This window comes from Saccostrea echinata, unplaced genomic scaffold (assembly GCF_033153115.1).
Source record: "Saccostrea echinata isolate AGI-Se365-2 ecotype Australia unplaced genomic scaffold, CSIRO_AGI_Sech_v1 ptg000002l, whole genome shotgun sequence".
NCBI lineage: Eukaryota > Metazoa > Mollusca > Bivalvia > Ostreida > Ostreidae > Saccostrea > Saccostrea echinata.
The window spans coordinates 25,151,655-25,175,809 of NW_026889751.1; the positions used below are offsets into that span (position 1 = coordinate 25,151,655).

The 24,155-nt window shown below is 34.7% G+C and overlaps 2 protein-coding genes and 12 non-coding genes across 16 annotated transcripts in view; 5 read left to right on the top strand and 9 right to left on the bottom strand.

Annotated features, from left to right (window-relative positions):
• LOC133175534 (large ribosomal subunit protein eL36-like) overlaps positions 1 to 24,155 on the top strand; it is a 415,093-nt gene that overhangs the window by 112,526 nt on the left and 278,412 nt on the right. The window lies entirely within an intron of this gene.
• Trnam-cau (transfer RNA methionine (anticodon CAU)) lies at positions 3,274 to 3,360 on the bottom strand. Its single transcript is given in 2 exon segments — positions 3,274 to 3,309; positions 3,324 to 3,360. It is a non-coding gene; the product is annotated as a tRNA-Met (tRNA).
• Trnak-uuu (transfer RNA lysine (anticodon UUU)) lies at positions 4,994 to 5,066 on the bottom strand. The gene has a single exon. It is a non-coding gene; the product is annotated as a tRNA-Lys (tRNA).
• Positions 5,859 to 5,931, top strand: Trnar-ccu (transfer RNA arginine (anticodon CCU)). The gene has a single exon. It is a non-coding gene; the product is annotated as a tRNA-Arg (tRNA).
• On the bottom strand, positions 6,081 to 6,167 carry Trnam-cau (transfer RNA methionine (anticodon CAU)). Its single transcript is given in 2 exon segments — positions 6,081 to 6,116; positions 6,131 to 6,167. It is a non-coding gene; the product is annotated as a tRNA-Met (tRNA).
• Positions 6,669 to 10,009, top strand: LOC133175420 (uncharacterized). Of its 2 annotated transcripts, none has more exons than XM_061310529.1 (2): positions 6,669 to 7,631; positions 9,876 to 10,009. In XM_061310529.1, exon 1 carries the CDS (start codon positions 6,828 to 6,830, stop codon positions 7,617 to 7,619), a length of 792 nt encoding a protein of 263 aa, XP_061166513.1. In that variant the 5' UTR covers positions 6,669 to 6,827; the 3' UTR covers positions 7,620 to 7,631; positions 9,876 to 10,009. The 2 variants fall into 2 exon arrangements, with proteins under 2 accessions (XP_061166513.1, XP_061166521.1); XM_061310537.1 differs by lacking the exon at positions 9,876 to 10,009 and adding an exon at positions 7,838 to 8,294.
• Trnam-cau (transfer RNA methionine (anticodon CAU)) lies at positions 11,524 to 11,610 on the bottom strand. Its single transcript is given in 2 exon segments — positions 11,524 to 11,559; positions 11,574 to 11,610. It is a non-coding gene; the product is annotated as a tRNA-Met (tRNA).
• Trnaa-ugc (transfer RNA alanine (anticodon UGC)) lies at positions 12,577 to 12,649 on the bottom strand. Its single transcript has one exon. It is a non-coding gene; the product is annotated as a tRNA-Ala (tRNA).
• On the bottom strand, positions 13,243 to 13,315 carry Trnak-uuu (transfer RNA lysine (anticodon UUU)). The gene has a single exon. It is a non-coding gene; the product is annotated as a tRNA-Lys (tRNA).
• Trnar-ccu (transfer RNA arginine (anticodon CCU)) lies at positions 14,107 to 14,179 on the top strand. The gene has a single exon. It is a non-coding gene; the product is annotated as a tRNA-Arg (tRNA).
• Positions 14,328 to 14,414, bottom strand: Trnam-cau (transfer RNA methionine (anticodon CAU)). The gene is given in 2 exon segments: positions 14,328 to 14,363; positions 14,378 to 14,414. It is a non-coding gene; the product is annotated as a tRNA-Met (tRNA).
• Positions 15,379 to 15,451, bottom strand: Trnaa-ugc (transfer RNA alanine (anticodon UGC)). The gene has a single exon. It is a non-coding gene; the product is annotated as a tRNA-Ala (tRNA).
• Trnar-ccu (transfer RNA arginine (anticodon CCU)) lies at positions 22,184 to 22,256 on the top strand. Its single transcript has one exon. It is a non-coding gene; the product is annotated as a tRNA-Arg (tRNA).
• Trnam-cau (transfer RNA methionine (anticodon CAU)) lies at positions 22,407 to 22,493 on the bottom strand. The gene is given in 2 exon segments: positions 22,407 to 22,442; positions 22,457 to 22,493. It is a non-coding gene; the product is annotated as a tRNA-Met (tRNA).

Sequence of the window (24,155 nt, forward strand, 5' to 3'; positions counted from 1 at the left end):
ATCTCAAATTCACATATGTTTAAACTTTCTGCCAATTCATCTCAACTTTAGATCCCCTTGTACAGTATTTTACTGAAATTTTTGTACTATTTTCAATAGAAACCTCATTTTTAACACATCTAAAGAACACCACCAATCATATTCCATAAAATTATAGGGCTACTGCGAAAATTGTAAAAGAAGTTCCGGAAACCGGGTTTTTGTAAGAAACATTTTTCACCCCCCCCCCCGGGATAAAAATGAAAATTCAGAAACCTTACTGCCCATCTTTGGGGCACCACCAGTTGTATTCCAAAAAAATGATTTGGCTACTGCTTAAAATGTAAGAGGAGTTCTACATACCGATTTTATAGTAAACAATGGTGTTTTTTAAAACCCAATCACCTCTGCAGAACACCACACCTGCAAGACACCACCAATTTTAGGCTATTCCTTCATGTAAGAAGTCACGATAGATTACTTTTAGTTTATAGAATACTACGAGTACTAAGAAATATCTTGGGTAAGGTGTATTAAAAAACTTTTCTAAGAGTCAAAACATGGTATTTGTCCAACACAGTGCTTCTGATAAAGTCAGCGGCATTTGTCCAAAACAGAGCTTCTGGTAAAGTCAGCGGCATTGAGCGGCATTTGTCCAAGACAGAGTTTCTGGTGAAGTCAGCGGCATTGAGCGGCATTTGTCCAACACAGAGCTTCTGGTGTAGTCAGCGGCATTGAGCGGCATTTGTCGAAGACCTTGCCTCTGGTAAAGTCAGCGGCATTGAGCGGCATTTGTCCAAGACAGAGTTTCTGGTGAGGTCAGCGGCATTGAGCGGCATTTGTCCAAAACAGAGTTTCTGGTGAGGTCAGCAGCATTGAGCGGCATTTGTCCAACACAGTGCCTCTGGTAAAGTCAGTGCATTGAGCAGCATTTGTCCAACACAGTGCCTCTGGTAAAGTCCAACACAGAACTAACAGCATTCTTCATGTAATAAGCATATACGGAATAAGCAGCATTCTTCGTGTCGTGACCTTATACAGAATAAGCAGTATTCTTCATGTAGTGACCTTTTACAGAATAAGTGGCATTCTTTAATTAGTGACATTATACAGAATAAGCAGCATGTAGTGACCATAAACGGAAAAAGTGGCATTCTTCATGAAGTGATTTTATATGGAATAAGCAGCTTTCTTCATGTACTGACCTTATAAGGAATAAGCTGCATTCTTTATGAAGTGACTTTATACAAAATGAGCAGCTTTCTTCATGTAATGACCTTATACGGAATAAGCTGCATTGTTTATGAAGTGACTTAATACAAACTGAGTGGTATTCTTCATGTAGTGACCTTATATGGAAGGGACATTCTTTCTTGTGGTTTAACTTGTATTGAATGGGGGACGTTAATTAGTCCTTAGACTCTAAGTTAGACATCTATTTTGTGATAATTTTGAAACAAATCTCATGGTAAAGCTTTTTCTAATGTACCTCAATTTATGGACTCTTTACATATTTTCCTTAATTTTAAAATTAAAGATCAAAGATATATTTAAGTTAATAGTCATAATCAAGCAATTTCAATGAATACATTTCTTAAAAAATTAGAATATTGAAGCCAGATGTTTAACAGTATGTGCCTAATCATCTTTGGGTTTTAAACACTTGCTAAGATTTTGGGACAGAATCACACATTGGTGATAAGTATGTATCTGACTGCCATTACTGTAATACTTAATTAGCATGCTTCTTGACTAATAACCGGCCAGAATTATGCTATTTAGTGAAGTCATTTTAATCTAATATTATTGTATTATCTATATACTAATGAAAATATGACTAAAAGAAAGGGGAAAAACATAAATGCTAATTAATGATCAAATCCTTGCCATTAAAGAAAAACAAATATCTTTACAGTACCTTTCATAGATAGAATGGTAAACCTTCTGTCAATTATAAGTAATTCTATCAGTAGAAAAAGAATTAATTGTATTTCAGATTCTTTTATCCTTGGTCTAAACAAAACATTGTTTATGCACACATTAATTTTTCAGGCCTTCTGTGAATCTTTTTAAGGCAAAAGAATTTTCATTGCACAAAAGTGAATAAAAGCATTTTTTTGAGAAAAGTTCAACTTTTCATATAAGTTATTTAAACTTTGCAACTAACTAGACGCTGTGTTGGACAAATGCCGCTTAATGCCGCTGAAGTTACCAGAAGATCTGTGTTGGACAAACGCCGCTCAATGCCGCTGAAGTTACCAGAAGCTCTGTCTTGGACAAATGCCTCTCAATGCCGCTGACTTTACCAGAGGCACTGTCTTGGACAAATGCCGCTCAATGCCGCTGACTACACCAGAAACTCTGTGTTGGACAAATGCCGCTCAATGCCGCTGACTTCACCAGAAACTCTGTGTTGGACAAATGCCGCTCAATGCCGCTGAAGTTACCAGAAGCTCTGTCTTGGACAAATGCCGCTCAATGCCGCTGACTTTACCAGAAGCTCTCTCTTGGACAAATGCCGCTCAATGCCGCTGACTTAACCAGAAGCTCTGTTTTGGACAAATGCCGCTCAATGCCGCTGACTTTACCAGAGGCACTGTGTTGGACAAATGCCGCTCAATGTCGCTGACTTAACCAGAAGCTCTGTGTTGGACAAATGCCGCTCAATGCCGCTGACTTCATCAGAAGCTCTGTGTTGGACAAATGCTGCTCAATGCTGCTGACTTTACCAGAAGCTCTGTCTTAGACAAATGCCGCTCAATGCTGCTGACTTTACTAGAAGCTCTGTCTTGGACAAAGACCAAACACCAACCCATTTCTTTTGTTTTTCGTGACTTCTTACATGAAGTATGAACCCAATTATATTCCAAAAGATGATATGTTCACCGCTCAAAATGTTTGAGGAGATCGAGGAAGAAAAAAGTGGGACAGAGGTAACAACAATATAACACAACCTCCATTTAAAAAGATAGAGAATCCGGGTTTAATCCGGTACCTGTCACATGTGAAGCGAGAGCTTTATACCACTTGAGCTAATTCTCGACGCGAAGTTACAACAAAAACAGGATTTCGTGGTCCAATGGATAAGGCATCGGCCTCCTAAGCCGGGTGTTGCGGGTTCGAGTCCCATCGGAGGACTGCCATTTCATTTTTTTTTTTTTACCTCCAACGATATTCCAGAGACTACCAACAAACACCCGCACAATTACAGGTAGTTAATACATGCAAATGATTATTGACATTTAGCTATTTAGCAAGCAAAAAAAAAATAATTGAGAAGTAAAAAAAAATACTTGCCCCGGGTGAGGATCGAACTCACGACCTTCAGATGGCCCTTATGTGATTATGAGACTGACGCGCTACCTACTGCGCTACCGAGGCACATGACACCAAATAGAACACAGTTTGAACACAATGTTCAATTTGAATTTGTCTCCATCAAAAAAAAAAAAAAAAAAACTTAAAAAAGCCCCCCAAATACAAAAATCACTCTCACACTAAATGTGTATTTCAGTGAACTGTTTTCAATTAGAAAAATAATATACAACCTATGTTATGTGAAACTTCATAAAAGATCAAGTTAAAATTAAATCCTTTTGATTCACCTTGACAGAATGGATTGGCCAATTCAGATGTTACGAGCACGTTTTCTGACAACTCTCTCCTTGTAATAACATTGAAAACAAAGTGACTGAAACAGAGTGAATGCTTGCACTAAATCTTCCTAATGATTGGAAAATATATTATTTCTTTCATTGTAATTCCCATATGAAACTGCAAAGTAATTCTTTTGTTTTCGGATTACTATGTGTAATTCATTTTATAAAGAATTGTACACTACATTGTGAAGTGCCAATGTCCCAAAGTATTGTTTACTCACATGCAATTTTTTATCCAACAATGTTTTAATCACACAGACAGACAATGAAATCTTAACTTCCTTCCAATGTTCATAGAGTTACTTCAGTTCTATTTGTTATTACGTAGGATTGATTGATTGATTGTATGTGTTTAACTTCCCGTTCGAGAATTTCTCACTCATATAGAGACGTCACCATATACCGGTGAAGGGCTTCAAATTTAGACCAGGGCCATTGAGCAGTGAGGGTTCTTTATCGTGCCAACGCCTAACGTGACACGGGGCATCGGTTTTTAAGGTTTCATCAGAAGGACCCTCGAGGACTTCAAGGTGTCGAGCCCTTGGCGAAGGAACAGTTGCTACCTATTTTTTTTCGACATAGGTCAGTCGCGGCCGTGATTCGAACACACGACTAACCGATCACGGAGCGTGCGCTCTACCTACTGAGCTACTATGACAGCCATAACTAAGTAAGAAAAACAAAATAAAGAAAATGGAGAATCCGGGTATCGATCCCGGTACCTCTCACATGCAAAGCGAGCGCTCTTCCACTTGAGCTAATTCCCCATACATACACAATATGAGCCAATCAAATGTACAATATAAAGGTCTAGTGGTGCATTTTGATCTTAAAGTTGAAACTATCATGGAAAAATTATAAATAATCTCTTCTAATGGAAAGTCACCAATTTCAAATGAGAGGAAGTCTGATTGAAGAATTCAAAAGTAGAAAATAATGGGATATAAATTATCAGACAGGGTTCAGCCTACTTTTTGTCCAGGAAAAAAATAACCTTTTCGAAAATGTGACACCTGTCTTCCTTAGAATGTGAAAATTAAGTGTGACAAGATAGAATGTTCAACCACAAAACCTTCCCGTACCCACCCGCCAACTCCACTCTCCTACCATTACTTCCTCGGGGAAATAAATCGACACCAGATTTTCTTTTCATTATCTTTCTCTATTAAAATGACCTCGAAAACACACGCAATCTATACCTACTTCTTAACTGAATGAAAAGTACATAAAATACCTGTCTTACTCGTAGGGCGGTAGTATTTGTTAATTTATTGCATGTAATAAAGTGGGCTTTCAATGCCCTGTCCATTTTCCTAATTAATGGGCAAAAGGATTTATATGAAAGAAAATAATTTCGCCCACGTTGGGACTCGAACCCAAGACCCTCAGATTAAAAGTCTGATGCTCTACCGACTGAGCTACGCGGGCTTCTACCCTTATAAACCATAACAATTTTTTTTGCCTAGTACATGTACATTTGATTGAAGTCAGAAGTTGATGTATTGGATTAAATGTCAACATGGTAATTTTATCGATTTGAATCACTCAATAAAGTCCATTCCTTAAAATTAAAGGTATTGTTCTTTAAAACGTTTAATTCAAAAAGTTGTCATATTCATTAAATATTTTCAAACAATATAATTGAATTTTTAAAATGTTTGTCTATTAAAAAAAGCAACCAATAGAAATAAAAGATTCAATAAAATTATAATTTAGCCAATTATCTTCCATCAATCATTTTTATTTTCCTAATCCTTGAACTTATATTGGCATTGTGTAAAGCCAGCCCTCTTAGGGACTCCGACATTTGAACCCGATTAATGGTCCTACTATTTTCAATATGCAAAAACTCATGCACATACAAGTCCTTTCATTTATTTTCATAATACCCACAAACCTGAATGTACATCATCTCTCTGTACGTAAGCCAAAATTTTGAGATTTTTTTTTATCCATGTTCGGTTTAAAAGTGTTTATTAAATATAAGTGTCAACCACAAAGGACGCTTTCTCAGTACTTTTAAGATTCCTAATGGAAGTTTCATATTAAACAATATAATGCTTTCTTTGGTTGTTAGTACGGGAATTAATGTCGCAGCTGTTGCAGAAAAAATACATAAACCGCGTAAGCGAAAATATTCAGTGGATGTAAATATTTAGGTATTTTCACATTGAACTATGTTCAGATATTTCTTTGCATTTTATATAATCATTATTTAATGCCTCCGTGGCCCAATGGATAAGGCACCGGCCTCCTAAGCCGGGGATTGCGGGTTCGAGTCCCGCCGGAGGTTTGCCATTTATTTTTTTAACCTCCAATGATATTCCAGAGACTACCAACAAACACCCGCACAATTACAAGTAGTTAATACATGCAAATGATTGTTGACATTTAGTTATTTAGCAAACAAACAAAAAATAATAGGAAGGTAAAAAAAATGCTTGCCCCGGGTGAGGATCGAACTCACGACCTTCAGATGGCCCTTATGTGATTATGAGACTGACGCGCTACCTACTGCGCTACCGAGGCATATGACACCATTAAACAGAACACAGTTTGAACACAATGTTATATCTAAATCTGTCCCAACAGAAAAAAAAAAACATTCAAAAAATCCTCAAAATACAAAAATCACTCTCACACTTTTGACGCTATATAAATGTGTATTTCGGTGACCTTTTTTTCAATTAGAAAAATAATATACAACCTATGTTATGTGAAACTTCATTAAAGATCAAGTTAAAATTAAATCCTTTTGATTCACCTTGACAGAATGGATTGTCCAATTATGTTACGAGCACGTTTTCTGACAACTCTCTCCTTGTAATAACATTGAAAACAAAGTGACTGAAAAAGAGTGAATGCTTGCACTTAATCTACCTAATGATTGGAAAATATATTACTTCTTTCATTGTAATTCCCATATGAAACTGCAAAGTAATTCTTTTGTTTTCGGATTGGTATGTGTAATTCATTTTATAAAATATATTTATAAATGGTATCGGAAACACGTGGTGTTGTTTGTTTAGGAAGTATTTATAGTATCTAAGATTTGATTGGGTTTTAACGATTGATATGAGTGCAAATGAAATCGTGCGGAACAGGTAGTTTACCTGTGTCCAGGTATTAAGAATTAGAGGTTATTCGAGGTTTCGCTGCGCTTAGTGCAACAAGTAAAAAGTCGAATAGATGTCTCGGCAAAAAACAGATTTCTTGGCCCAATACCGGGAGGAAGATGAGTCTCTAGACGAAACTCTACTACAAGAAACCGCTGGTGAACAGAAAACCACTCGCAAGACGGCAAATTCTGCGGAGACCTTTGGACACTCTAGCCCCCGTGTAAGTGCGGACTTGGCCGATACCTTCAACCTGTTCAAGTCATACCTGGACAACAAACTAGATACTCTCAAGGAGGAACTCTCTACGGGTAACGACATCGAAAATTTAACAAAAACCATTAAAAAAGAGGTCTCTGTAAAATTCAAGAGTGAAGGGAACAAAATTCAGTTTAACTTTAATACTGAAATATTGGGTGATTTGAATAAACTTAAAAAGCGCATTTCAGATTCTTCCACTTTGAGCATCGTTAGAGAGCTCATTTCCAAGGTTACTAAGCGTAACAAGCTCATCAGGATTGCCGATAAATCTCCGGCCGGGTGGTCGACAGTCCGTGAGTATGAAAGTGATGATTTGGCGTCCGACTCTGAGGACGAAAAACGTCTACGTCAAGCTGAAAACCGAGCATTACGAGCTATCAAGGACAAACGCCGTTTTCAGCCATACTCCAAGTCTGGTTCTGCAACAACTTCGCTACCTGATGGTAGGTCTGGTGGTTCTGGCCGTAATTGTCGTCCCTACAAGCGTAAGGAGGCCTCTCCATACGACGTGTGCTACAACTGCCATAAGCTCGGCCATTGGAAATCCGCATGCACTGCCCCAGCCAGAACCAACAACCCAAGCACAAGCTCGTCAACCCAGTGATTATGAGAATCAGTATGTATATTTCGTTGATGAATCTATTTTTACTGATCAGTTTGAATCATTTGTACAGCAAGTAAATTATTTTGAAAATTTACCTGATATTGGTAAAGGGGTGAAAGGCAGTTTACGCAAACATTTTGAGTTTTGGAAGTCCATAAGCACTAATGAGTTCATATTAGATACTATCAAAAATGGTTATGTTATTCCTTTTGTTACAGTACCACCACGCATGAGACTGAATAATAACAAATCTGCAATGAAAAACCAACAATTTGTTGATCAGTCTGTTTCAGATCTTTTTGAGAGCGGCTGCGTACAAGAGGTTCCCTTTCAGCCACATGTGGTCAGTCCACTAAGTGTTGCAGAAAATAAAGGGTCTGGTAAAAAGAGACTTATTCTGGATTTGAGTCAATTGAATTATTTTGTAGACAAAAGAAAAGTAAAGTTTGAAGACTGGCGTATTGCTTTGAATTTTTTCAATAAAGATTGTTTTCTGTTTAAATTTGATCTAAAGTCAGGCTATCACCACATAGATATTTGTAAAAGTCAGATTACTTTCCTTTCATTCAGTTGGAAAGATAAGTTTTATTGTTTCAATGTTTTACCTTTTGGTCTAACGTCTGCGCCTTATATTTTTACCAAGTGTCTAAGACCCATCGTGAAGTACTGGAGAAGCTGCGGTATTGACATTGTTTTGTATCTGGACGACGGTCTTGGTTTTGGTAAAGATTTACAAACGTGTGTTAAAGCATGAAATTTAGTTCAAGAGACTTTAGAAAAAGCAGGTTTGCTAATTAATATTGAAAAATCTATTTTTCAGCCTGTCCAGTGTTTGGAGTGGTTAGGGTTGGTATGGGATCCAGTGTATTTTCTCTACGTATACCTGAAAGACGACTCTCTGATGCTCAGAACTCGATAGAATTTCTTATTGGTAGATTTCCCAACTTTACAGCTCGAGATCTCGCAAAAGCGGCTGGGAAAGTTATTTCCATGTCACCAGTTGTTGGTAATGTAACAAGTTTGATGACCAGACACATTTATTTAGCTATAGAGAGCAGAAGTCATTGGGATTGTTTAATCAGTTTTTTATTTCCAGAAGCAGTAAAATCAGAGTTGCAGTTCTGGAAAGAAAATCTTGATAAGTTGAATCAGAAACTGTTAGTTAAAGACTCGTTACCAATAACGCTTGTGTTTTCAGATGCCAGTGACGTTGCAGCTGGTGCATATACTGTAGAAGCTGACGAAAAGGTTTTTCATAAAACTTGGTCATTGAATGAATCTGTTATGAGCTCCACGTGGAGAGAACTTAAAGCTATACAGTTAGCTTTAGAGTCATTTGCCAGTTCATTTATTGGAAAGAGTTTACTTTGGCATACTGACAATCAAAATTGTGTTAAAATTGTACAACGAGGTAGCACTAGATTACATTTACAAGATTTAGCTTTAGACATTTTTTCTAAATGTGTTGAAAATTCTATTTCGTTGAAAATTTGTTGGATACCTAGATACAAAAACACAAAAGCAGATTATTTGTCTAATTTAGTCGATTATGAAGATTGGTAAACAACTCAAGAGTTTTTTTAGTTTTGTTGACCAAATGTGGGGTCCTCATACTATTGATAGATTTGCAAGTGTGTATAACACAAAGTTAACGAGGTTTAACTCCCTTTTTTTGGTACCCGGAGACTGAAGCAGTTGATGCTTTTACCCAAAACTGGTGTTTTGAAAATAATTGGTTAGTACCACCTATTTGTCTTGTGAGTAAAGCTATAAAACATGTAATAGCGTGTAAATGTGTGGGTACATTAATTGTTCCAAAATGGCCGTCTGCAGCATTTTGGACGTTACTGTTTGATGAAAATATGAAGTATAAACAGTGTGTAGTTGATGTTTTGGAATTTTCTCCATATCAGAATATTTTTATGCATGGCAAAAATTTTCAGCCTGTTTGGCTCTGACAGCTTTAATTCCAGAGTATTAGCTGTAAGACTCAGTGGAGTCTGATAGACATGGCCTTAGAAGGCATGGTCTGTGTACATATTAATGTTTGAATTTATTTTGTGTTTATTATGACAAGGCCAAGTTTATGGCAAGGTCAAGTTTTATTATTAGATTGACATGGCCCTTAATTAGAATGCATTTCTTTTTAAGCGGGCACGGTCAGGAATGGAAAGACAAGGTCGTGCTTATCGACAAGGTCTACTGCGACAAGGCTTGGGTTTCCAAGCATGGTCGGTAATATGACTTTTATTTTAGTTTTGCAGATGTTTTCAAAACTGGAAATTGGATTTCGTTATGGAGGACCTCTCATCCCTCCTTACAATCGCTGGCAAAGAAACTTCCGGATTTAATCATGAATTCCAAGGCTGAAAACACAAGAAAAACGTACGGATATGCTTTCAATAAATTTCGTAAGTGGTGTTTTACACATAATATTTCATATCTTCCTGCAACGGATTTCCATGTATCGTTATACTTAACAAGTCTCAGTAATACATGTAGCAGTGCAGGGACAATTGACGAGGCTTTTTATGCAATTAGCTGGGCGCATAAATTGGCGGGATTTCCTAATCCCTGTTCATCCGAACTTACTATTTCAGCCAGAGAGGGATGCCATAGAACTATCGGGAAACAGTTGATAAATAAAAAAGAACCTATTACCTCCAATATACTGAAACAATTGTGTGCTCTTTACGGAGGTGAATCGTGTTCTTTGTTAGATATTAGAATATGTTGTATGTGCTTATTAAGTTATGCTGGTTTTTTAAGATTTTCAGAACTTGTTCATTTGAAGAGATCAGATATATGTTTTTATGACAATTATATGACTCTTATTATTCAGAAAAGCAAAACAGATCGTTATAAAGAGGGGAGCAATGTAGTTGTATCATGTACGAATGAAATTACATGTCCTGTGAGAATGACCAGAAGATATCTCAGTCTAGCAAACATTAACGACCAATCTAATGAATATTTGTTTAGATCTATCACTTATTGTAAAAGTTCTAACACATACAAATTAAGAGGAGAAAAGTGCTTGTCATATACAAGGGCTAGAGAGATTCTTCTGGACGCGCTCGCATCATTGGGTTTAGATAGAACTAAGTTTGGTCTGCATAGTCTTCGCGCTGGCGGGGCTTCTGCAGCGGCCAACCATGGTGTTTGTGATAGACTATTTAAAAAACATGGCCGGTGGAAATCTGATACTGCTAAAGACGGATATGTGTCAGAAAATCTTAGACAGCAACTGTCAGTTACGAAAAATTTGGGTATATAAAGTGTGGGTTTTTGCTTCTGTCTTTATTGGTCGAGGTCTGTTGCACAGACGCAGGCGATGCCGTTCCTAACATGTGTTGGAGTTTTGAATTTATAAATAATTTATGTTCGGTTGAACTGGTGAATTAGAACATAAATATATTTATAAATGGCATCGGAAACACGTGGTGTTGTTTGTTTACGTGTTTAGGAAGTATTTATAGTATCTAAGATTTGATTGGGTTTTAACGATTGATATGAGTTCAAATGAAATCGTGCGGAACAGGTAGTTTACCTGTGTCCAGGTATTAAGAATTAGAGGTTATTCGAGGTTTCGCTGCGCTTAGTGCAACAAGTCCCCGCCCACCCACCCTACTTTCTAATGTATATATCTGATATGATTTAATATTTTTCGTTTTTTATTTTGTAGAATGTTGTTTCAAAGAAGAATATTTAAAATATTGTAACATTTATGTGTAATAAATGTCTGTTGCACAGACGCAGGCGATGCCGTTCCTAACATGTGTTGGAGTTTTGAAATTATAAATAATTTATGTTCGGTTGAACTGGTGAATTAGAACATAATTGACATTTAGCTATTTAGCAAGCAAAAAAAAATAATAATAGAGAAGTAAAAAAAAAAAATGCTTGCCCCGGGTGAGGATCGAACTCACGACCTTCAGATGGCCCTTATGTGATTATGAGACTGACGCGCTACCTACTGCGCTACCGAGGCACATGACACCAATTAGAACACAGTTTGAACACAATGTTCAATTTGAATTTGTCTCCATCAAAAAAAAAAAAAAAAATTAAAAAAAGCCCCCCAAATACAAAAATCACTCTCACACTAAATGTGTATTTCAGTGAACTGTTTTCAATTAGAAAAATAATATACAACCTATGTTATGTGAAACTTCATAAAAGATCAAGTTAAAATTAAATCCTTTTGATTTACCTTGACAGAATGGATTGTCCAATTCAGATGTTACGAGCACGTTTTCTGACAACTCTCTCCTTGTAATAACATTGAAAACAAAGTGACTGAAAAAGAGTGAATCCTTGCACTTATTCTACCTAATGATTGGAAAATATATTATTTCTTTCATTGTAATTCCCATATGAAACTGCAAAGTAATTCTTTTGTTTTCGGATTACTATATAGATACATATATGTGTAATTCATTTTATAAAGAATTGTACACTACATTGTGAAGTGCTTACTCACATGCAATTTTTTATCCAACAATGATTTAATCACACAGACAGACAATGAAATCTTAACTTCCTTCCAATGTTCATAGAGTTACTTCAGTTCTATTTGTTATTACGTAGGATTGATTGATTGATTGTATGTGTTTAACTTCCCGTTCGAGAATTTCTCACTCATATAGAGACGTCACCATATACCGGTGAAGAGCTTCAAATTTAGACCAGGGCCATTGAGCAGTGAGGGTTCTTTATCGTGCCAACGCCTAACGTGACACGGGGCATCGGTTTTTAAGGTTTCATCAGAAGGACCCTCGAGGACTTCAAGGTGTCGAGCCCTTGGCGAAGGAACAGTTGCTACCTATTTTTTTTTCGACATAGGTCAGTCGCGGCCGTGATTCGAACACACGACTAACCGATCACGGAGCGTGCGCTCTACCTACTGAGCTACTATGACAGCCATTACTAAGTAAGAAAAACAAAATAAAGAAAATGGAGAATCCGGGTATCGATCCCGGTACCTCTCACATGCAAAGCGAGCGCTCTACCACTTGAGCTAATTCCCCATACATACACAATATGAGCCAATCAAATGTACAATATAAAGGTCTAGTGGTGCATTTTGATCTTAAAGTTGAAACTATCATGGAAAAATTATAAATAATCTCTTCTAATGCAAAAGCACCAATTTCAAATGAGAGGAAGTCTGATTGAAGAATTCAAAAGTAGAAAATAATGGGATATAAATTATTAGACAAGGTTCAGCCTACTTTTTGTCCAGGAAAAAATAATCTTTTCGAAAATGTGACACCTGTCTTCCTTAGAATGTGAAAATTTAGTGTGACAAGATAGAATGTTCAACCACAAAATTAAAACCTTCCCGTACCCAGCCGCCAACTCCACTCTCCTACCATTACTTCCCCGGGGAAATAAATCGACACCAGATTTTCTTTTCATTATCTTTCTCTATTAAAATGACCTCGAAAACACACGCAATCTATACCTACTTTAGAACTGAATGAAAAGTACATAAAATACCTGCCTTACTCGTAGGGCGGTAGTATTTGCTAATTTATTGCATGTAATAAAGTGGGCTTTCAATGCCCTGTCCATTTTCCTAATTAATGGGCAAAAGGATTTATATGAAAGAACATGATTTCGCCCACGTTGGGACTCGAACCCAAGACCCTCAGATTAAAAGTCTGATGCTCTACCGACTGAGATACGCGGGCTTCTACCCTTATAAACAATAACAAATTTTTTTGCCTAGTACATGTACATTTGATTGAAGTCAGAAGTTGATGTATTGGATTAAATGTCAACATGGTAATTTTATCGATTTGAATCACTCAATAAAGTCCATTCCTTAAAATTAAAGATATTGGTCTTTAAAACATTTTATTCAAAAAGTTGTCATATTCATTAAATATTTTCAAACAATATAATTGAATTTTTAAAATGTTTGTCTATTAAAAAAGCAACCAATAGAAATAAAAGATTCAATAAAATTATAATTTAGCCAATTATCTTCCATCAATCATTTTTATTTTCCTAATCCTTGAACTTATATTGGCATTGTGTAAAGCCAGCCCTCTTAGGGACTCCGACATTTGAACCCGATTAATGGTCCTACTATTTTCAATATGCAAAAACTCATGCACATACAAGTCCTTTCATTTATTTTCATAATACCCACAAACCTGAATGTACATCATCTCTCTGTACGTAAGCCAAAATTTTGAGATTTTTTTTTATCCATGTTCGGTTTAAAAGTGTTTATTAAATATAAGTGTCAACCACAAAGGACGCTTTCTCAGTACTTTTAAGATTCCTAATGGAAGTTTCATATTAAACAATATAATGCTTTCTTTGGTTGTTAGTACGGGAATTAATGTCGCAGCTGTTGCAGAAAAAATACATAAACCGCGTAAGCGAAAATATTCAGTGGATGTAAATATTTAGGTATTTTCACATTGAACTATGTTCAGATATTTCTTTGCATTTTATATAATCATTATTCAATGCCTCCGTGGCCCAATGGATAAGGCACCGGCCTCCTAAGCCGGGGATTGCGGGTTCGAGTCCCGCCGGAGGTTTGCCATTTATTTTTTTAACCTCCAATGATATTCCAGAGACTACCAACAAACACCCGCACAATTACAAGTAGTTAATACATGAAAATGATTGTTGACATTTAGTTATTTAGCAAACAAAAAAAAAATAATAGGGAGGTAAAAAAATGCTTGCCCCGGGTGAGGATCGAACTCACGACCTTCAGATGGCCCTTATGTGATTATGAGACTGACGCGCTACCTACTGCGCTACCGAGGCATATGACACCATTAAACAGAACACAGTTTGAACACAATGTTATATCGAAATCTGTCCCAACAGAAAAAAAAAACATTCAAAAAATCCTCAAAATACAAAAATCACTCTCACACTTTTTGACGCTATATAAATGTGTATTTCGGTGACCTTTTTTTCAATTAGAAAAATAATATTATATAACCTATGTTATGTGAAACTTCATTAAAGATCAAGTTAAAATTAAATCCTTTTGATTCACCTTGACAGAATGGATTGTCCAATTATGTTACGAGCACGTTTTCTGACAACTCTCTCCTTGTAATAACATTGAAAACAAAGTGACTGAAAAAGTGTGAATGCTTGCAGTTAATCTACTTAATGATTGGAAAAATATATTATTTCTTTCATTGTAATTCCCATATGAAACTGCAAAGTAATTCTTTTGTTTTCGGATTGGTATTGTAATTCATTTTATAAAGAATTGTACACTACATTGTGAAGTGCTTACTCACATGCAATTTTTTATCCAACAATGATTTAATCACACAGACAGACAATGAAATCTTAACTTCCTTCCAATGTTCATAGAGTTACTTCAGTTCTATTTGTTATTACGTAGGATTGATTGATTGATTGTATGTGTTTAACTTCCCGTTCGAGAATTTCTCACTCATATAGAGACGTCACCATATACCGGTGAAGAGCTTCAAATTTAGACCAGGGCCATTGAGCAGTGAGGGTTCTTTATCGTGCCAACGCCTAACGTGACACGGGGCATCGGTTTTTAAGGTTTCATCAGAAGGACCCTCGAGGACTTCAAGGTGTCGAGCCCTTGGCGAAGGAACAGTTGCTACCTATTTTTTTTCGACATAGGTCAGTCGCGGCCGTGATTCGAACACACGACTAACCGATCACGGAGCGAGCGCTATACCTACTGAGCTACTATGACAGCCATTACTAAGTAAGAAAAACAAAATAAAGAAAATGGAGAATCCGGGTATCGATCCCGGTACCTCTCACATGCAAAGCGAGCGCTCTACCACTTGAGCTAATTCCCCATACATACACAATATGAGCCAATCAAATGTACAATATAAAGGTCTAGTGGTGCATTTTGATCTTAAAGTTGAAACTATCATGGAAAAATTATAAATAATCTCTTCTAATGCAAAGTCACCAATTTCAAATGAGAGGAAGTCTGATTGAAGAATTCAAAAGTAGAAAATAATGGGATATAAATTATTAGACAGAGTTCAGCCTACTTTTTGTCCAGGAAAAAATAACCTTTTCGAAAATGTGACACCTGTCTTCCTTAGAATGTGAAAATTTAGTGTGACAAGATAGAATGTTCAACCACAAAACCTTCCCGTACCCAGCCGCCAACTACACTCTCCTACCATTACTTCCCCGGGGAAATAAATCGACACCAGATTTTCTTTTCATTATCTTTCTCTATTAAAATGACCTCGAAAACACACGCAATCTATACCTACTTCTTAACTGAATGAAAAGTAAATAAAATACCTGCCTTACTCGTAGGGCGGTAGTATTTGCTAATTTATTGCATGTAATAAAGTGGGCTTTCAATGCCCTGTCCATTTTCCTAATTAATGGGCAAAAGGATTTATATGAAAGAAAATAATTTCGCCCACGTTGGGACTCGAACCCAAGACCCTCAGATTAAAAGTCTGATGCTTTTTTTTTCTCTTTTATTTATATTCAACTTCATTTACATACATGTATAACAATTATAATTCAGGTTACAACAGTGTTAAAAAGGAATAATCACATATGTTTGTTTAAAAAATAAATAAAAGTACACCTTCAGTTTCTTTCACAATATGATTTCTGTTCAAAAACTTTTTAGAAAATATTTCTTTTCTGTTTTCATTAATGCACAAATGATAAAAATAGTATGAAATATAATGTCTCAACATATATTTGCACAACCTTGTAACATCAATAAGTTTTCCACTTTGTATATATATTTGTCTTCTTTTGTAAATTGAAATTCTACACATTGAAAGGAAAAAATTCAGAAAGAAAAAATTAACATGCTTGATTTTCTTTGTAAAACCATTTAGAAAAATATTTTCAAAACTCAAGGTATTGTATACACTATTTTCACAGTCTTTCAAAAATGTTTCGAGATGATAAATTACAAAATTGTTCTTAAAATCTTGGAGTTGCTTACATTCTAAAAATAAGTGGAATATGTCTTCAGTCCCTGAATCACAAAGAGCGCAAAATTTAGAATCAATCTTCCCAATTTTAAATAATTTTTCATTCGTAAAAATTATATTATGAAAGACTTTAAAGTCTATTTCAATAATGTCTGGCGGTTTAAATGGTTCCCATAAAACTAACCATCTTTGTTTTAAGGCATTTTGATCAATCGATTGAAATTTATTGCACCAAAATTCGTCTGAAACAGGATGTAAAAAAAGCTTTGCTGTTAGTAATCTATAAAATATTCGTACAGTACAGGAATTAAATACAATATTTTGATCTTTGAATTTGATACAAAAATTAGGTATAAAATTATTTCTTGTATATTCAGTTTCACAAACATATTTTCTCCATTCATTTGGAATAACTGATTTCAAACTAATATAATTTTCTTTGATAATATTAACATCTATATCAGGATTATCCTCTTGAATTATTTCTATAATACAAGAAACAGGTAGAAAACCAGGTATAACCTCATAAGTAATGTCTTTTACATGTAAAATACCTGATCTGATAAAATGATCCCATTTCAACATCTTATTATTTGCAACAATTTGTGGATTACAAAATAAACAATAATCATAAATATCATTATTATCTTTCTTGTACTCTATACTATCTTCTATTGCATACCATGCGTCCATCATCTCCTTATAGCACTGAGGGAGAATTTGAAGATCTTTTTTTATTAAATCTTAATAAAAATAATTCGAATCCGGCTCCCAAACCACATATTTTTGACAAAAAAATATCTACATGTGAATTTCCATAGAAATGTTTTTCATTGCACAAATATTTTGCTAAAATCTTCAGTCTGAACGCTAACATTTTAATATATATATCTATAACATTCAAACCACTTTCTCTTTTTTCTCCCATTATTGTTTTGTACGAAACTAAATGTTTCTCGTAATTCCACAAAAAAAATTGTACATTCTTTTTTAATACTTTCTCTAGCCCAGTTAGGGATTGATATCACACTTTAAAAATATCACAATTTTGACACAAACAATGTATTAATGACTATTGCTCTTCCTTGAATTGTTAACTTTCTTAATCTCCAAAAATTTAATAATTGTTTTATTTTCTGAACTTCGTCTCTCCAATTCAAATTTTCACATTCCTGTTTGTTCTTTCCGAAATATATTCCCAATATTTTCATAACTTTTGTTTCTGATATACATAGTGATACTTTTTCATTCTCATATAGACATGCACTTCCAATACACATTATTTCAGATTTTTGTATGTTAATTTTTGCACCAGAAACTTTTCCATAAAAATCAAACATTTACAGAATTTCAAAAATAGATATTTTCTCAAATGTTGTCAGAGTTGTGTCATCTGCATGTTGAAACATCAATGCACGTTCATCAGACACTGGTATAGGAATTCCTACAATACTTGTGTTACTTTTAATAATACAACTTAAAGGTTCTGTTGACAATACATACAATAATGCAGAAATAGGACAACCTTGTCTTACAGAGTTTTTAATTGGAAAATAATTAGTTAAAAACCCATTACTCTTTACACTGCTGTAAATATCTGTATAAAAAATACTAATCCATTTTCTGAAAATTGGTCCAAATCCAAAAACTTTTAAAACGTCAAATAAATAATCATGACTTACTCTGTCAAAAGCTTTTTCTTGATCTCTTTTAATTATATATCCTTCTAAATTATCCATTTCAACCATGTCTATAATGTCTCTTATACTAATCAATGTGTCAGCAATATCTTTACCAATAACACAACAAGTCTGATTTTCCGATACAATGTTTGGTAATACAAATTTTAACCTATTGGCCATTACTCTCGCTATTATCTTATAGTCAACATTTAGTAGACTTATTGGTCTCCAATTTATTAAAAATCTTTTGTCACCTTTTTTCTTGTATATCAATGTAATAATACCCATCTTCATAGAATGTGACAAATGCCCTTTTATTTCTATCTCTTGAAAAATTTTATATAAAACAGGCGATAGTTGTGGCAAAAACATTTTGTAAAATTCAACAGTTATCCCATCTGACCCTGGGCTTTTATTATTTGACATTTCTTTTACAGCCTTGTCTATTTCACCACAGTCAATAGCCTTTTCACACATCTCAACATCTGTTTGATTAAGTTTTTTGTCAACAAAAGATAAAAGCTTATTCTTACTTTCACTTTCAATTGTTACTGAAGAATACAATTTAGAATAAAATTGATACTGTAAATTTAAGATAGAATCAGTATCATTCTTAATCACCCCATCATCATCAATTAATTCTTTAACTGTATTAGACTCTTGTCTCCTCTTTTCCAAATTCAAAAAATACTTTGTACATCTATCTGACTCATTTGCCCATTGAGCTTTAGATCTCAATATAGCTCCTCTGCATTTTTCATTTTCTAATTCTGCCAAATCCATTTTTAATGCTTCATACTTTTCTATATCAATGTTATTACCATTTGCAATATTTTGCGACATTCTCTGTAAAGCATTTTGAATTCTAAAAAATTCTCTGTTCTTTTCCTTTACTTTCATCTTGCTAAAACATTGTGAAAATTTCTTTATTTTATATTTAAGATTGTCCCACCACACTAATATTGAATTATTATATAACTGACAACACTTTTCCTGTTCAATAATCTCAGTTATTCTTTGTTTGTATGTATTATCAGACAATAAAGAATTATTATGAATCCATACACCTGGGCCTCTTTCACACACATCAGTACTAAAGTATAACACTATCATTGAATGATCGCTAAAAGATGTATTTGAATACATTATATTCTTAACAAAAATACGTAAATCATTTGAGACTAAAATATAGTCAATTCTGCTTTGAACAAGATTCCCTTCAATAATACGCTTCCACGAAAATACAAGTTCTCTTTCGTTTCTTTTTCTCCATATATCAATAACATGAAACTTATTGATTATTTCTATTAGTGCTTTATAACTCTGATCATATTTATGATTTGTTTTTCCACATCTATCAGCTTCACTAAGCGTATTATTAAAATCGCCCATAATGATAAGATTTTGTGTTTCAGGAATAACCTTCAATATATTTTGAAAAAAACATGGTTCTTTCTTTAGAATCATTTGGTGCATATAGATTGATAATGTCAAAACTTTCATCATTTTCTTTATATCTAATATGTAAAAATCTTCCATCAAAACTTTGAACAAAGTCTATATTTGAGTTAATGTTATTCTTTATCAAAAATGCTACACCTCTAGTCGACGTAATAAAATTACTGTAAATAATATTTCCATTCCATATGTGTTTGTAATTTTCTATTAATTCATCATCCCAGTGGGTTTCCTGCAATGCAATAATATGAAATTTTTTTTCTTCAAATAACTTAACTACATTTTTCATCTTATCTATATTTCGTAACCCATTGCAGTTCCACGAAGAGATCACAACCATTAGAAATAAAAAGAAAGTAGATAACTTCCCCATTGCTATTTATTTTTCTTTGGTTTACTCTTCCTCTTATTTTTCTTTTTCCTTTTCTTTTTACCATTGGCTGTGTTCATAACGATTTCTGTGTCCGATTCTGAATTGTCTCCCGTTTCCTCTTCATCCGTTTGACTCTCGTCAGCAGGGACTTAATCCATGTCGACATTACTTCCATCCACGTTTTTTCTCTCTTCACGCTGAACGTCATTACTGTCCATTTCCGTTTTTGTTTCTGTATTTTTGTGTTCTTCACCTGAAATTGAATGTTCACCTAATTCCCCTTCTTGAGCCTCTCCTTTACCGTCCTCGTTAGTCACCTCCTGATCCTTGATATCAGAACTCCATTCATCATCTCCGGAATCCGATTCATGATCACTCATGCGTTGTCTACAGGTACACCTGTTTTCCCATTCACCACACTTATGACAAAGATGGGATCTACAAGCCCTTGCGTAATGACCCTGACCTTTACATTTGAAGCATACAAAATTGGGACACGCTCTAAATAAATGTTCACTAGAATAACAGAGCGAACACACTTTGATCTGATTGTTATGTATACATCTATAATATTCTTTCCGGAATCTTATTGTGTACGGGAATGATGACATATTCTCTAGTAATCTAACCTTCGCGTAACGTGTACCATCTGCAATGGTTGTTCCCGGATAATATCTTCTCTTAATCGGCGATAATAACTCGACATTCATTGATTGTAGCGCCAATTCTATTTCCTCGTCTTCTATATATGCAGGTAGATGTAAGAAGCTGACTACTAGGGAACTTTGAATAACTTCTTCACATTCATAAACTTTTTCTCCTACTCTGATCCCCTCTAGTAAATACTGAGTGGGGGCTTTCCCGTCTAAAGTAATTTCAAACAAATTCCCAGACTTTGGAACACATGCATACAAAGACCCTATTCCACAGTGTTCATGCACAAATTTTATTATTTCATCTGGCTTTACTCGGGAATTGTCATGCACATTTACTACTAGGGTGTTTTCTCGGCAGTACTTTCGTTGTATGGTGAATTCACTAGATCCGCCACTTTGACCACCACCTGACGTGGCTGGCATTGTTATTTTGTTTTTACAAGCAATATAGGTTCAAAGTCAAACTTATTTACACTATAATTATAAACATATATACAATGGCTTTGTGCCTAAAGTTCAACAGTTAAATTTTGTCACTTACAACAACCACAAATGGTCGTTTTCAATTCATCGAAAATTCCTCGTGCTCACTCCTAAGAGGCCAACCGGAAGTTCTCAAAGTCTGATGCTCTACCGACTAAGCTACGCGGGCTTCTACCCTTATAAACCATAACAATTTTTTTTGCCTAGTACATGTACATTTGATTGAAGTCAGACGTTGATGTATTGAATTAAATGTCAACATGGTAATTTTATCGATTTGAATCACTCAATAAAGTCCATTCCTTAAAATTAAAGGTATTGGTCTTTAAAACATTTTATTCAAAAAGTTGTCATATTCATCAAATATTTTCAAACAATATAATTGAATTTTAAAAATGTTTGTCTATTAAAAAAAGCAACCAATAGAAATAAAAGATTCAATCAAATTATAATTTAGCCAATTATCTTCCATCAATCATTTTTATTTTCCTAATCCTTGAACTTATATTGGCATTGTGTAAAGCCAGCCCTCTTAGGGACTCCGACATTTGAACCCGATTAATGGTCCTACTATTTTCAATATGCAAAAACTCATGCACATACAAGTCCTTTCATTTATTTTCATAATACCCACAAACCTGAATGTACATCATCTCTCTGTAAGCCAAAATTTTGAGATTTTTTTTTATCCATGTTCGGTTTAAAAGTGTTTATTAAATATAAGTGTCAACCACAAAGGACGCTTTCTCATCACTTTTAAGATTCCTAATGGATGTTTTATTTAAACAATAAAATGCTTTCATTGGTTGTTAGTACGGGAATTAATGTCGCAGCTGTTGCAGAAAAATACATAACCCGCTTAAGCGAAAATATTCAGTGGATGTAAATATTTAGGTATTTTCACATTGAACTATGTTCAGATATTTCTTCGCATTCTATATATTCATTATTCAATGCCTCCGTGGCCCAATGGATAAGGCACCGGCCTCCTAAGCCGGGGATTGCGGGTTCGAGTCCCACCGGAGGTTTGCCATTTATTTTTTAACCTCCAATGATATTCCAGAGACTACCAACAAACACCCGCACAATTACAGGTAGTTAATACATGCAAATGATTGTTGACATTTAGCTATTTAGCAAACAAACAAAAAATAATAATAGGGAAGTAAAAAAATGCTTGCCCCGGGTGAGGATCGAACTCACGACCTTCAGATGGCCCTTATGTGATTATGAGACTGACTCGCTACCTACTGCGCTACCGAGGCATATGACACCAATTAGAACACAGTTTGAACACTATGTTCGATGTGAAATTGTCCCAATCAAAACAAAAAAAAAAAAAAAAAAAACTTTCAAAAATCGCAAAAATAAAGAAAAACCACTCTCACACTTTTTAAACTATATAAATGTGCTTTTCAATTAGAAAAATAATACACGACCTATGTTATGTGAAATTTCATTAAAGATCAAGCTAAAATTAGGTCCTTTGATTCACCTTGACAGAATGGATTGTCCAGTTCAGATGTTACGAGCACGTTTTCTGACAACTCTCTCGTTGTAATATCATTGAAAACAAAGTGACTGAACAAGAGTGAATGCTTGCACTTAGTCTAACTAATGATTGGGAAATATATTCTTTCTTTCATTGCAATTCCCATATGATACTGCAAAGTAATTCTTTTGTTTTCGGATTAGTATGTGTAATTCATTTAATTAAGAATTGTTCACTACATTGTAAAGTGCCAATGTCTGAAAGTATTGTTTACTCACATGCAATATTTTCACTGTGTAGAAACGGACTAGGGTTTAGTGCGTTACCTTAGTCCAAGATGGCGACAGGCAAATACGCTTCGATTATTTTGAACTTAGTTTACGCATTATACAGGCTTATATTATGACATGGTTGGTTTTAATTTAAGTATTTTAAACAGAAGTACGTACCCATTGCAAAAAAAAAAATCACGATCTGCTCTGATTAAAACCAAATTACGGGTAGAAAATTTGAAAAAGATTAGGGTAACGCAAATTTACGACTAGGGTAAAGATTTTTTGACCTCTTTGAGTAACTAAGATAAAGTATATGTAAAATGTTAGTTTGCTTGTTTCAGGGTTTAAAAAAATGCTATTTCAGCAGAATCAGAACGGACTCTGCCAGTAAATTCATTGCACCAAATTCTATGTATTTGAAAAATTCTCAGTGCGCTAACAATTTCTGAAAGAGCACAACGTCCTAATTTTGTTCAAATCAGTTTATGTTTCTGTTTCTAAAAAAATGAGTCTTGAAAACAGTCTTCTGTTGATTTAGATTACGGCGGAAATCTTTTTAAATATCTACAAATCAAGTAAAGTATCATCAATGAAATGTGAAAATAACGAACAGAAATCATACTCAAATTCCAATCTAAACAATACAAATTATGAGCAGAGCATATATGGACCTCTGAAAAATGAAAGCAGAGGTGGGATAAGGTGTCGTGGAGGAGTGAACATACCCTATCGAACGGTACTCTTTACTCGTGTACTCTTTGTCATGATCAGGTAAATGGGAAAAATGGCTTAATAATTCGTATGAAAGACGTCAGTCACATTCGACTTAACGATAGACTGTATTTGCAAACAAGGTCATTGTATCAACCATAAAATTTGCAAAATTTTGGATTTAAAAGAGATGTCTGATATCCTTGTGTCATAAAATTATGTGTATACTCTCTCGATCTCTATTACTTTTTTGTATTTAGATTTGCATATTATACACAAAATGTTATTTTACTAGCACTTATACATTTAACCCTAAATTGAGAAAAACGGGCAAAATAACTTTGCTGTACCTAATGAGAAAACTTTGGCAAAGCATTTGTCAAAGAGAAAGATAAATGCAGATTAACCTGGGCGTCTATTCAGAAAACTTGTGTTAGTTTTTTCATAAA